The sequence below is a fragment of the Pelobates fuscus genome, chromosome 3 (assembly GCF_036172605.1).
Source record: "Pelobates fuscus isolate aPelFus1 chromosome 3, aPelFus1.pri, whole genome shotgun sequence".
In the NCBI taxonomy this organism is placed as follows: Eukaryota; Metazoa; Chordata; class Amphibia; order Anura; family Pelobatidae; genus Pelobates; species Pelobates fuscus.
Genome location: NC_086319.1, coordinates 212220639 through 212236174, shown reverse-complemented (window position 1 = coordinate 212236174; position 15536 = coordinate 212220639). Strand labels below are relative to the sequence as shown.

Here is a 15536-nt window from a genome sequence, read left to right as displayed (position 1 = left end):
GTGTATAAATGGATGATTGGTATTTGCGTGGAGTCCCAGTATGTGTGTGAATCGGGTTGTGAACTTGTGTGGAGAGTCAGTTTTGCAAGAAGGAGGAGTATTTTTGGGGTGGAGGACCAGTGTGTATAAACACAGGAGTGTATTTGCATCTTGCAGCCTCCTTTTTCACACCACAGACCCTTTCCACGCACTTAGCAAACAAGAGTTGGAAGACACAAAGTGGAACATTTTTATAAATTCCCTGGTTGTTTGAATGAACAAGAAAAAACATTTAAGAAAAAAAGATGCCACTGGCATTAAGCACTGTGGCATATATGTATGGTGGCAATAAAGGGTTAAGCACTACCTTCTCTGCCAAATTAACAATGTCCGATTCCAGCTTTTCCTTCTCTGTGACAAGTATTTGCTTTTCCGAATCTAACTCTTGTTTCTCTCCTTTGAGCTCTGTAAACTTCTGTTCAAAGTCACTTTCCTTGGATTTTATTTCCACCTGGAGTTCATGGCGGGCTATTATCTCAGAATCCAGCTGCACGAAACATGAATTTAAATGTAGAAATTAAAAACTGGATTGCAAGACAAAGAAATAAATGGCCATCAAATACAGGTTTACTGGTTGATTGAAAAACAAACCACAGATAATGCTTCAACTAGAAAAAGGGTACACAAGTCAACAAAACTAAAATAAGGAAAAAGAAGAAGATAGGTAAAACAATGTTGCATTTGTTTATTATAGTAATAATAATAAAAAAAACGTACAGACATGTACTTCAAAGATGGGACTACTTTAAACACCTGACCTAGCTTATTTACGTGCACAGCTATTATTATTATAAAACACACCTATTCCAGAGTCAACCGCAACCTCTCATAGCACCAGCATTTATCCTGACCCCAACTAAATCCCTCCTCACAGAAACATTCCAATTTATTTGACCTCATTACTTTCTCGCATTTCCTTGCTACTACAAATCTAGCAGCCACCATGACATTACCCATTATCCATGACATTATCTGGGCAACAGTTAAAATTTAGCAGGAGTTTGGAATTTCCCCATTTATTTAGAAATATATAGATATATGTATGCTCTTTTATTAGGGGTTTACCTGAACACTGCATGCAAATGTTGCAGATCCCTTATCTGCAGCCTTTGTATGACCTCTGCCTTTTTTGCCTTAGCACAAACTGAAGGAATAATCCAGTCAAAGGTTAGTCATTGAGCAGCCTCTGTGCTCATTGCGAAAAGTGGATGGCAGGTTACTGCAAGTGGATGCAAACCTTCCTGGCTTTCTGATGGACAGCCAGGGAGGTGTTTCTGCCCCCAAATATAAAAGGGACAATTTCTATTGAAAGTAACACTTTTATAAATTGTCACAAATGTGCCAGGCTCCAGCAAGTTTAAGTGCTTCATGTGTATGAAGTATTCCATTAACAGGCAACACGTTCACCTCTATTTATGCAATGTTATTAATCCACTGTAAGCAAAAGAAATTCAATCAGTAAACTAGTCCTCAAATGAGTTGAAATACATTGTGTAATTTTTTAATATGTGATAATTTAAGAGCAATTTATTGTATTGAGACAATCCAGTATAAAATATGTGTCATTAAGTGTCCAGGTTATTTATATATAAAACAAAGAGAACTAAAGGCTGCCCTAAATGTCTTGCTTTACTTTATAGAAATCAACTGAACTTAAAAAGACCATAACTTGGCCTACGAAGACATGAACTAAAGGAACAAGTGTATAGGTAACTTCCTACTTTAAGACTGCTTTAATATGCTTATGACTTAATTTTTAAAATAATTTCTGCAATATAGACTTTCCAAAGGAGAGCAAACTAAGAAATACATTTGGTAGAAAACCAATTTAAAGATTTCACTAAGCTGCTTGCAAACAGAAAGGGATAATTTGTCCAGAGGTCTGAGTATGGGAGAAACACCGGAAAAGCTTTCTGACATATAGCTAGTCTCCTAATTACATCCCAGTCACAACTTCAATTATCCCCTATCAGCCTGGGGCCTGGAGGTCACTCTATCAGCATCATCATGCTTTGGGAATGAAATTTCCAGGGTGAGGCCACCCGACAGCTCGGCCAGAGCACTATCTCTTCTCACGCTGACAGCTAAATTATTTTTTTAAATTGAAAAAGTAAACATGTGGACTCCGTTCTGCTGATAAGGGTCAAAATTGCTGAGCTGCCAGACTAATAAACATTGCCACTTGCTATCCTCACTGAGCTAAGAAAAAAAAAATTGCTATGGTAGCAGGGGAGGGAGAACATGAATTGGGAGGTGAAGGTGCCCTAGACAAACTAAATGTAAATACTATTTGGTCTACTGCAGCTTTGCCAAGGCTACATCAGCTTGCCAGCATGTGTTGATCATGTTCATGATATGTAGCCAGCAGGGGGAGTACAATACATCAAAAGGAGTACCTCTTTTTTACGATTAACCTAAAAGGCTGACTTGATCCAGCTGTATGAATTCCCTTATAAACAAGGACAGCACAGTTAAATATATTAGGTACTGTGGATTGTTTTGTAGTACCTGAAACTATTTTGTTTAGTGAAAGTCATGACTTAATATTAATAATTAAGACACCCATAATGCTTCAACTTAAAAGGACACTCCAGGAGCCATTTCAACTTACGTTCTTGCTTATGGTGCCTGGAGTTTTTATGTGAAATTCATGAGATTTATGTCAAATTGTTTACATTGCAGTATGGATGAAACAAATTCACTCATGACTTTTTTCCCCCGCTTTCCTTTTTTTTTTTTTTTACAAAATTGTAAATCAGATAAAATTTAAATCATAAATATCTGGTCGACCAAAGTACAATATTTCAAGCCTTTTACCTTTTTCACCAAGTCCCGTGCTTTGGCCTCACTCACTTCAACTTTCTTCTTGTCAATCAAATGATCTGCATTAACACAAAGATACACAGTGCTACAAAAGCTGCCTAATATTAAACACACCAATTTTCTTTATCATTAGGTTTATCATCAATTCTGCAGAGTTCATTTTACAGCACCATTACAAATGCCTTAAGATTTGTCAAATGTTATGTAAAAAAACATGCACATGAAGTAGATCGCTCTAAAAACATTTTTTTTAATTACTGTGGAATTAATCAGAATGTTAAAATCTGTAGATGAATCTTTAGGATGCCTTGATATACAAACCAAAAATATATCAACCATTCCACCAGATATTTTTCAAAGGTGCACAAAGTTTAAGCTTAGCAACACTGAATCTAAAAAAAATCACAAATGATCAAGGTTTAGTTTTTTTGCCCAATTTATGATGACTTCTTTTGATGTTTAAAGGGACACTATAGTCACCAAAAAAACTTTAGCTAAAAGGGACACTCCAGGCACCAAAACAACTTCATCTAAATTAAGTTATGGTGCCAGGAAGACCCTGGAGGCACTCTTACCTCAAGCAAGTTGCTAAATTGCCTAAGCTGCCTCCAGCAGCAAAGTCCACTCCTCACCTGGCGACATTCAGCTTCTGAACTTTCAGATTCAGGAAGTGCAGAGTGCAGCCGGGCAGGGGCGCCGTTGATTGACTTAGAACATTCAGCTGATGCTCTCAGACAGTCAGTGACTTCCCAGTCACTAAACTAGCTTGGAAAGTAACGCACCTTTTTCAAACCAGTTCGGCGAATCGGGAGTTGCTAATTGGCTGAGAGTGTCAGCTGACTTAATCAGCAGCGCCCCTGCCTGGCTGCACTCCGCGCTTCCTGAATCTGAAAATTCAGAAGGGGAGCAATGGACATGGACATTGGAGACAACTTAAGGATTAAACTGCTCAAGAATGGTTTAACCATTTGAGGTAATCGTGCCCCCGGGCACCATAACAACTTCATTAAATGTACACTCCAGGCACCAAAACAACTTTATCTAAATTAAGCAGTTTTTACACAGAGATCTGAAGTTTCACTGCTCAATTATCTGCCATTTAGTAGTTAAAATCACTTTTGTTTCGATTCATGCAGCCCTAGCCATACCTCCCCTGACTGTGACTGGCACAAACTACATTAAAAAAAAATGGTTTCATTTTAAATTAGATGTAACTTACTTTAAAGGGACACTATAGTCACCTGAACAACTTTAACTTAATGAAGCAGTTTTGGTGTATAGAACATGCCCCTGCAGCCTCACTGCTCAATCCTCTGCCATTTAGGAGTTAAATCCCTTTGTTTATGAACCCTAGTCACACCTCCCTGCATGTGACTTGCACGGCCTTCCATAAACACTTCCTGTAAAGAGAGCCCTATTTAGGCTTTCTTTATTGCAAGTTCTGTTTAATTAAGATTTTCTTATCCCCTGCTATGTTAATATCACTTGCTCTGTAAATTAAAGAACAGACAGGAAGCCCCTGCAGGGTCTAGAAAACTATTAATAGAGCAAAAGATAAAACATTCTAAATTAATCATCCTTTTCAATAAAGAAAGCATAAACATTAGGTTTACTCTTTATAGGAAGGGTTTAGGAAGACTGTGCAAGTCACATGCAGGAAGGTGTGACTAGGGCTGCACAAATAAAGTAATTGAGCAGTGAATGCAGAGGCATGATCTATACACCAAAATGGTTTCATTATGCTAAAGTTCTTTTGGTGTCCCAAAATCATTGGATTTTAATTTCAACTCTGACATTTTTCAACAGACTTTGTTGCCAACATCCTGAAACAATGATTAAATCTTAGAACACAATACAAATACCAACAGAGTCTTCAAACAAGATCAATGTTTCTGTAGACATAACTCACAAAGGGGTTAAAAAAAAAAATCTTCACTTACCTGATCCAAAGGCAGATGTCCCTCAGCGCTGGTTCAGGCTCCATCTCCGCTCCTCCTCTGCCAGCATCAGCCGGCAGAAGGGAACCTAACATGTAGTGATCGCATTAGGGATTCCCACATAGGATTGTAAATTGTTTTCCTATGGGGTTTTGGGTGATGCTGGATGTCCTCATGCAAAGCGAGGATGTCCAAGGTACGCCAAGTACCCAGAAGTGCCTCTAATGGCTGTCTGGTAGACAGCCACCATATGTGGAGGTAAAACTGCAAGGTAATTATCACAGTCTATCAAGAACTGCAATAATTACAATTGCAGGGTTAAGGAGTCTGGGGCACTGCACCCAGACCCCTTCAATGAGCTGATGTGGTCTGGGTGCCTATAGTGTTCCTTTAAGTTACACAGTAAGTTGTGAGAAAAAAATTGCACTTTATATCAAAGTGAGAGCTGCTCATAGTAATTTAAATGCTGCGGTAGCGCAACCGCACTTCCGCAGTAATTTTAGAACTCAATTCTCCATGCCAGGGAGACAATGTTGAGATTCCCTAAAAATATTATAATATTAAGGGTAGGATTAGGGCAGGATTAAGGGAAAATGTATACATGTGGGGTACTACAGTACTCAAGAACTGAAGCAGAATACAAGTTGTTTATTTTTTTTGTTCTGCTGTAAATAAATAATCTTCTTTAAAATATACATGGGACCTATTTGCCTTTTGACTGAAAATCTCCAAGCAATAATGTACTTGCACATTTCCTTAATTTATTTACTACTGAAACCTTTAAATACGGTTTAATTTTACAACAAAAACACTGAAAACACATTTAAAAGCAAACTTGTTTTCTTCGTTCTCAATCCTGATAGTTTTTATAAAGATCAATTAGTGCCTAAAAGCTGCCTAACAGAAAAAAACAAAAAATAGAGAGATTTCTATGTGATACAAGGCCATGTCTAAAATTAATTTTGTTAATATCCTGAAAATGTTCGTGTCCCTAAGCACATTCACTAATTGCCAACAGCAGTAGCTGTGTATTGCAATTCTAAGCACATACAAGAAGATACCAGTATCCTTCTGTGCAGCTGCCCAATGAGATCACTTAGGATGGTCCATTTTGTACTCTCAACATAGAATATAAAAAACATAAAAGGTTAATCCAACCGCAAATCAATGTTTTAAGAATAAAAAATAAAAATTAAAAAAAGTGCTTTTGGACAGAGTGATCTTTCCAAACCCCACCACTATCATCAACATTCTGTGAGTGTTGACGACTGATACCAAACATGCACAGAAATGGCATTAGCCCTGGAACGCTTATTCTGGGCTGGCTAATTAAGCACTAATGATGCTGCCAGAGGTGGAGTTACACCTCAATTAGCAGATGGGTTAAACTCCATATGTGCAGCGTGTCATAGCAAAATGCATCACATACATACTTGAAGCACCATGACCACTTTTAAAGCAGTGAAGTAACCCTTTAATCTGAGAAACACAGTGTACAGTTTCCATAAAGAAGAAAAATTGGATCTGTACTAGATCTGTTCCAGTGGAAAAGTCAAATGTTTTAAGTGGGGAAAAATGTTTTCTAACATTTTTCAGTTCACTTTGTATTCATTCCATAGAATCCCATGGTATTTGAGAGAAATATAAAACCCTGCTTCCTTCTTTCCAAGGAATTAAAGGACCACTATAGGCACCCAGACCACTTCAGCTTAATGAAGTGGTCTGGGTGCCAGGTCCATGTAGGGTTAACCTTGCCTGCTGTAAACATAGCAGTTTCAGATAAACTGCTATGTTTACATTAGGGTTAATCCAGCCTCTAGTGGCTGTCTCACTGACAGCTGCTAGAAGCGCTTCCGCGCTTTTCACTGTGATTTTCACAGTGAGAAGACGCCAGCGTCCATAGGAAAGCATTGAAAATGCTTTCCTATGGACTTAATGCGCGTACGGCTCTTGCCACGCATGCGCATTCAGCGGATGACGTTGGAAGGAGAGGAGAGTCCCCAGTGCCGAAGGAGCCCCGCGTTGGAGAAAGGCAAGATTTTAACCCCTTCCTCGCCCTAGAGACCAAAGGGAGGGGGACCCTGAGGGTGGTGGGGGACCTATTAACACTATAATGTCAGGAAAACTAGTTTTTTTTTTCCTGGCACTATAGTGGTCCTTTAACACCCAGGTCTAATAGAAGTACATGAAGCCTTTCAAGGACACCAGTATATACCTTGTTTTCTAGACTCACCAGACTCATTAACTGAACTACTTATGAAAGGCTGGTAGGTTGAGGCACAGAAAACAATCCTGTGGATAATGCCGTAGGGAACCAAAATGCTCATTAAAGCATTTAAGGGGACACTCTAGTCACCAGAACAACTACAGCTTATTGAATTTGTTCTGGTGAGTAGAATCATTACCTTCAGGCTTTTTGCTGTAAACATGGTCTTTTCAGAGAAAATCCAGTGTTTACATTACAGCCTAGTGATAACTTCACTGGCCACTCCTCAGATGTCTGTTAGAGATCCTTCCTGGGTCATGGCTGCCTAAAATGCATCCAAGCATTCAGTGTCTCCACCCTCTGCATGAAGACAATTGAACTTTCCTTATAGAGATGTATTGATTCAATTAAATCGCTATGAGGAGATGCTGATTGGCCAGGGCTGTGGTTGAATTGTGCTGGTTCTGCCCCTGATCTGCCTCTTTGTCAGTCTCAGCATTTCCTATGGGGAAGCATTGTGATTGGATCAGGCTACCACTTCTGCTGATGTCATCAGGCAGTGGGCAGGTGTAAATGAAACCGGGACAAATCATGCAGCTCCAGACTTGAATACAAGTAAGATTTTACAATATATAGGGAGGTAAGATGGTGGTTTTAACCCTATAGGGTCAGGAATACACGTATGTGTATTGACCCTATAGTGCTCCTTTAAGTCATTCACTGCTCATTTTGGGACAGTTGTGTTACTATACAAATATTAAAATGCCAATGATGAAATAAAATGCACATTTTTTAATGACCACATAGGGATTCCAGAGGTTTCTGACTGGAGACTGAATTTAGGACAGGCCAGAAGGACTTAAAGCACAAACCTAAAATACCTGGAGGAAAAACATGGAAAACAAAACAGAATGCTAAATAAATAGCAGCTTTTGTTACAGTAATGATAGCTAACCCACATACTGCAATTGTTTGGAAAACTACTTGTCATGTTAGTCATTACTGTCCTATAAACCAAAGGTTCAAAAGTCAGACCTCAACCAATGGGGATACTGATAAAACCTGAACTGCTGGTGTGCTTTGAAAACTGCATTGGCAACCACTACTACAGAATAAAGCATACAAATTGTATAGAGACACACTTACCAATCAAGCCTTCAATATCTATATTTAAACGTTTGCACTTAAAATCAGGATCAGCTCCATTCTTGTGAAGGATTATCTGTGATACCACCTCATCTATTAGCTTGTAGTACTGAGGTCTTAAAAGAAACGATAAGAACATAAGGTAAGAGAGATGAGAAATGAGCTACACACTTTAATTCATAGAAATAGGCTTGCATCATTGCACGGAAAGCCGCATACATATTGGACTAAAATATATTTAAGGCAAATATAAATGCAATGTCTAGCACTGAAGAAACTTACAGTCAAATATCAGATCCCTAAGCTATGTGAAGGTTATCAAGCACTGCATATATCCAATAATCTACTGCAATAGCAGGCGATTTTGAACCTGCACAGTTTACACAGTTATAATTCTCATATGCATCAATCAGCCATTAAATTTGGTTACGGGTGGTGTTGATGTATATGGTTTGTTGTAGTCAAACTCCTGTGTGAGCCAACTGTACCTGGTCAGTTTCAAGAAAAATAAATACATATGATTAAACAATTTGGAATAAGATCAAAATTCATATTTATCACAAATACAAAACAGAAGCATGCAATTTGCTCCAAAGTATCAAACAGGCAGAGTTACCAAGCAGTGTATAAAAGAAAATAAATATATATTTATATCATACCAGGCATATAAAAAAGAGACTTCTAATAACCTCCAAGGAGGCAGGTCATTATCTTGGCTTGGTTTTAGTATTTTTGGTTTAGATGGTTGATTTCCCAAAATATTCAATAGTGACGGAGCATACAATTCCTTGTAATGTTTGAGGTAGTTAATTAAAGGGGATGGTACGTGTTATCCCAATAACTAATCATCACAACCACTACTAAGGGGTATGATGCCCATCATCGGATTCGTGGTAATGGGGCAAAACATTTATCATGGTTTCTCCCCTTACCTTGGTCCTCTTTGCTCCCTGGTGCATCCAGGTTCGCAGTCTTCACCATTCATTGCCTGAGGTTGTCAGCTGACCACTCTAAGGCAATGAATGCTATTCTGTGCAATGACAGATGCATAAAATTAGAATGACTTAAACCATACCTAAATTCTGCTTCAGGGCTGGCTAACAACACCCCAATGACACTGCCGGGGGTGAACTTACATATCCAGCATCAGAAGGGTTAAATTCTGTATGTGCAGTGTTTCAAAGCGAAATGCTGCACATATAGCCTTTAGGCACCATGACCACTTCATATCACTGAAGAGGTCATGTTGCTTGGAGAAATCCTTTAATTTTTGCATTAGCCATAAATGCAAAATGCAACACACACACACACACACACACACACACACACACACACAAAAAAAAGTGTGGATGAAAACCCCTTCCACCTGAAGTAAGTGGATAGTTAATACATTGCTAAACACAAATACACACACCAGTCAAGCCATAAAACTTGCTATTCCCGCAGAAATCTCACTTTAACAGTGCTCTCTCACCACTGCAAGGGATTCTGGGTAGGAGTATGCAAATGAGCTTAACAAAGAACCACATTTTTGCCTCATGATTCCACTTTATACATGGATTCCTTGGAATAGGTGTCTGCTGTATAAAACAGCTTTGAAACACAACTCAGAAAGAGGAGCGAAGCCAGTGAACCACTCATGGACAGCTGTTTTGTTGTTAAAGGGAAACTCCAGGCACCCAGACCATTTCTGCCCATTGGAGTGGTCTGGGTGCCAACTCCCACTACTCCTAACCCTGTAAGTGTAATTATTGCAGATTTTTTATAAACTGCAATAATTACATTGCAGGGTTAACTCCACCTCTAGTAGACAGCCACTAGAGGGCACTTCCTTGTCCACAGCACAGAAAACCTGGGCTAGAGCGTCGCTGGACGTCCTCACGCTGTGTGAGGACCTCCAGCGTCGCTCATTTCCCCATAGGAAAGCATTGAAATGCATTTTCAATGCTTTCCTATGGGGAGAGCTAATGCGCATGCGCGGCATGGGACATCTTCGCTGCTTCTGGTAAGTTACTTAAGGGGTTTTCACCCCTTCAGCAACCGGGGATTGGGGCGTGGGAGAGGGATCCTGCAGTGCCAGAAAAACTGATTGTTTTCCTGGCACTGGCGTTGCCTTTAATGCAACTCATCAGCATGAGGTTGGTTATGGTCTTGCAATGCAGGCTTGGCATTCCTTGTAAAGTACATCCCAAAAGAGTTGTGGTGGGGGAAAAAAAATTGTGACTAAAAACTCCTTCCACCTGAAGTAAGTGAATACATTGCTAAACACAATCAGCTGTACATGAGTGGTTCACTGGCTTTTGCGTTTCAAAACTGTTGTATACAGCATACACATACTCCAAGGAACCCATGTATAAAGTGGAATCATGAGACAAAAATGTGGTTCTTTGTTAAGCTCATTTGCATACACCTTCCCAGAATCCCTTGCAGTGGTGAGAGCACTGTTAAAGTGAGATTTATGTGGGAATAGCAAGTCTTATGGCTTGACTGCTGTGTGTATTTGTGTTTTGCAATGTACCACAACCCATCCCACTCTCTGCTGCTTGGGCTAATGAGGAAGCATTAGTCTGAGCAGCAATGTGTAGCTGTGAGTGAGTATATCAGCCACCTGCATTCAGCCTATGATAGACATACATTGCCATATGGATTGCACTAAAGAAGTGAGTAATCACTACCTTAGTTATATCTCCTGTGGGTGGTACAGGGCACTTCAAGCACTATAATTACAATGATTTATATATCACTAACATATTCTGCAATGCTGTGCAATACAGGTGTGAATTATGGTGACAATAAGTGAGGAGGGAAACACCAAAACAAGCTTACAGAAGTCACTTCAATCAAATGAAAGGCTTATAGTGGCTAGCGTGTCCATTTAATTTGGATGTCTTGTCATGGACTTCTATGGGTTTGAGGGCTTAATCTATTAAATGTAGTTCAACTTTAGCAGGTAATAAGTGCTGTGTTTAATTTCTAAAATGTACATATTTTGATAGAGAAAAAAATAAAAAGCATCTGTTTATATATCAGCTACAATATTAAAACCCCTAATAGGTTAAGTGATTAACATTGATAAAATTGTTACAATGGCAGCTGTCAAGAGGTTGGATCAGGGGTTTATTTACTGCAAAGCTGACAGGGCATTTGCATTGTGTGGCACTTTCTGGGGGGGGGGGGTGTCTCTGTTAGCGAGAGTGTATGCGTGTCGTCTGTTGTCTGTCAGTGAGTGTGTATGCGTGTCTGACAGTGAATGACTATGTCTGACACTGATTGTATAGGTGTGTCAGTGAGTGTGTATCTGTATTTAGAAGGCGGGACGAGGGGGTGCCTGAGATTTGTCATGACTAGGGCAGCACAAAACCAGGATACACCACCGGCAGCGAGTTAAGTCAGTTCTTGAATATCATGTTTTGGAAGGAGGAAAAATGGGCAAGCAAAAAGATGAGTGACTTTGACAAGGGCCAAATAGTTATGGCTAGACAACTGGCTCAGGGTATCTCCAAAATGGCATGTCTAGCAGTGTTCCTGGTATGCAATGGTAAGTATCTACCAAAAGTAGTACAAGGAAGGACAACTAGTGAGCCGACATCAGTGTTATGGGTGCCCAAGGCTCATTGACGCACATGGGGAGTGAAGGCTAGCCCGTCTGGTCCGATCACACAGAAGAGCTACTTTACATCAAATTGCTGTCCATGTTTGAAAGGTGTCAGAACACAGTTTGCTGTGTATGGGCTGTGTAGCCGTAGACAGGTCAGAGTGCCCATGATGACCCCTGTCCACTGCATAAAGCGTCTTCAGTTGGGATGTGATGGTCAGAACTTGACCATAGAGCAACAAAGAAGGTTGGTTGGAATCACATTTTCTTTTAGATCAGGTGGGTGGCTGGTTGCATGTACGTCGTTTAGCTGGGGAAGAAATGGCAGCAGGATGTTCTATGGGAAAAGGGTAGGCCGGCGGAGGCAGTGTTATGTTCTGAGCAATGTTCTGCTGGTAAACCTTGTGTCCTGACATTCATATGGATGTTATGTAGACATGTAACCTAGAGATTGTTTCAGACCACATACACCCCTTCATGGCAATGGTATATCCTGATGGCAGTAGCCTCTTTCAGCGGGATAATGCACTCTGGCACACTGCAAAAATTGTTCAGGGATCGTTTGAGGAACATGACAGAGTTCAGTGTGTTGCTTGGCCTCCAAATTCCCCAGATCTCAATCTGATTGAGTACCTGTGGGATGGGCTGGAACAACAAATTTGACCATTGGAGGCACCACCTCGCAATTTGCAGGACTTAAAGGATCTGCTGCTAATGCCTTGGTGCCAGATACCACAGGACACACTCAGAGGTGTTGTTCAGTCCATCTCTCGATTTATCAGAGCTGTTTTGGCAGTACAAGGAGTGCCTACAGGATATTAAGCAGGTGGTTTTAATTTTTTGGCTGATCAGTGTAATGTATTAAAGGGTCACTATAGTCACCAAAACAAACTTCACCTAATGAATCAGTTTTCGTGTATAGATCATTCCCCTGAAGTCTCAACTGCTCAATTCTGCTTTTAGAAGTGAAATCACTTTTGTTTCTGGTGTAACTCTAGGCAGACCTCCCCTGGCTGTGACTTGCACAGCCTACATGAAAAAAAATAGATTTTCATTTTCAATTAGACGTTGGCTTACTTCAGAAGGTTTTATCTCCTAATCTATACATTAAATGTCGCACATAGGAGGCTTTTGCAAGGTCTAGTAATTGTTTTTATAATATATATATATATTTTTTTTTTTTTTCCTTTTCTCTTCCTGTATAGTTGTAATTTTGAATTGAACAATGCTTTTCTATGGACAGGTCTAATGTGCGTGCACGAGGCCATTGACGCACATGCACTTTAGGTATTCTCTGCCGGCGGGGGAGGAGCATGTCCCTCGGCGCTGGATTCAGGTAAGTGTCTGAAGGGGTTTTATCCCCTTCTGCGACGTGGGATGTGGGGCGAGAGGGAGGGGGGCACTCCAGGATTCTCTAGTGCCAGCACTGGAGAATCCCTTTAACTAGTATGTAGTTAAAATTATTCAGTATTTTAGGTACGAAGACGGAACGTCTTGGACCTATACCATGATTTTTTAAGTGGAGTTATGTAGACATTGCAGGGGATACAAAAATAATATATTAACAAAATATATATATAACAAAAGATATCTTTAGAATGTACCTAGAATAATGAAAAGAACAGTATGTACCAGCAGAAGTCACAACTAATCAGCTGGAGGCAAGAACTAATCAACAAAACAGGGGCTGTCAGCAAGTGAGCTTCTCTAACCTTGTTAGGAGTCTCTGAGTAATTTCTTCAGAAGTAGCATCTCTCAATTCAGGAACAATGATTGTAATAGACTGCCTTCTTGAGTCTGCTCCAGATTGAAGCAGACCGGTAAGAGGCATTAGAAAAATACAGTTTAAAAGTACATTTGGGCCCATTCTAAAAAGAGTGTGTGTGTGTGTCCTATGTATTTACTTTGTGATTGACTCAGATCACCACTCCTGATGATGTCAGCCAAGCAGGTAGATCAGGGGCAGAGCCAGCTGCAGCAGACTGGAATAAAGGTAAGATTTTGCTATATTTAGAGGGGCAAGTGGGGCCTAGATGGTGGTTTTAATACTACAGGGACAGGAATACATGTTTGTGTTCCTAACCCTATAGTGTTCCTTTAAGGACAAAGCTGAAATGGAAGCAAAACACACACACTATTAACTGAACTAGAAATAGTAGGTAACTGAAATTAATTTTATAATTTAGTGAATAATATATTTTGCAGTTGTGTGTATTTTGGATGTGACAGGGGCCAGGGCCAAAATATGCCCAGGACATACCTACTCTCTCAGTCCATCCCTGTTATGGAGGATCCCACAAGAACTAAAATTGCAGTCAATGTGAGTATTTCATAAAGATTTTATCTTCATGAAATGCTTTTTATTTGGGAGGGAATGGGGGGGGGGGGGGAGGGGAGGTCGGTAATATAATTATTGGCTTCTCTGAAATAACAAATCTGGTTGGAGCACAGACTAGTTCACTCTATATAAAAAAAAACAACGTAATTTATGTTGCATAAACAGGCATTGTCCCTAATGTTTTTATATATTTTTGATGCATATCTGCACAAATTGCACATATTGAATACATGTTTCAGTAAACAAGGGATAAATAAAAATGGTCAACATTCAAGAACAAATAAACTGAAGCCAGGAGGAAACAAAAATTGGAAGTAGAAAATAGATAGAAAAGTGCTGCTACAACTTAATTCGGAAATACTTAACAAGCAGGTTCAAAATGTCAGCTTTGTTTTGCTACCATCTTAAGCCAAGTAATTAATGAGGTATTACAATTAGTAGTGGACCATTAGCTAGCTGCCTGCTTAGGTAAGAGCCTCCTGTCCCCATGGTATAACCTGAAACTAAATGATCATCAGGGTGAAATATTTGTGTTTAAGTACACAGCTGGAAAATGCACAAACCACACTAACTCCAGCATATAACTGCTGTGCAATTTCAGCGACCTCTGCTGGTCACTGAAATTATGTTGTTACTTATCATCAGTAAAAACATTTTGGATTAAAATCTGATTTTGTGCAGAGGATCTCTGAATTAATTTGATGCAGGTGCATTACGTGGAAAAAGAATTGCACATTGTGTTAAGAAATATGTTAACATACTGATCAGAAACACAAGCCCATGTCTTCACAATATACCGTTTTATTGCTCATAACAACATGTCAAATTGCATTAGTGGAAAATGTGCATTTAAAGTAAGTGCTGGAATTATTTTACTAATACTGGATATTTCCTCAAAAGGCATTTGTAGAGGATGCAGTTCAGATCTTAAAATACATGTACACAAATATTGACTGCATAGCGGAGCATCTATGGCAGTGCTTTCCAAACCAGTCCACAAGACATGCCTAACAGTTTAAGATTTAGGTATTACCATGTTGTGTCTAAGGTGTTTTTAGAAAGAAGAAAGAAAAATAAATAAAACAACACCTTGACACAACTGGGTAATCCCTAAATCCTGGACTGGTAGGCGTGCCTTGAGGACTAGTCAGGAAACCACTGATTTATGGTGCACATGTTTCCTATAGATGCCTACCTTCTTTGTGTGTTGCAGTTTTTGTTTTTTCTTCAAACCTCTGTCATGTACCACTAATTTATTTATATATTGACAATATGTATCCCAGGTCAGGGGAAAAGCATGGGATCAGATGAGCGGTTTGGCATGAAGAAAGTGCCTAACTAGTTAGGTATTTCCTAGATAATTACAGCATAATAATAATAACAGCGTGTTTAACCAGGAAATGTACATCCAGATATTGTCTGGTGTCCAAGTACGTCCAGGAGATGTTACAA

The 15536-nt window shown here is 39.6% G+C and overlaps 1 protein-coding gene across 1 annotated transcript in view; it reads right to left on the bottom strand.

Moving 5' to 3' along the window:
* DIAPH1 (diaphanous related formin 1) overlaps positions 1–15536 on the bottom strand; it is a 201334-nt gene that overhangs the window by 111867 nt on the left and 73931 nt on the right. The window contains exons 13-15 of the mRNA XM_063447983.1: positions 8152–8267; positions 2857–2921; positions 347–526 (exon numbers count right to left, since the gene is read on the bottom strand). Coding sequence (XP_063304053.1) covers positions 347–526; positions 2857–2921; positions 8152–8267 — 361 coding nt within the window. The remainder of the gene's footprint in view (positions 1–346; positions 527–2856; positions 2922–8151; positions 8268–15536) is intronic.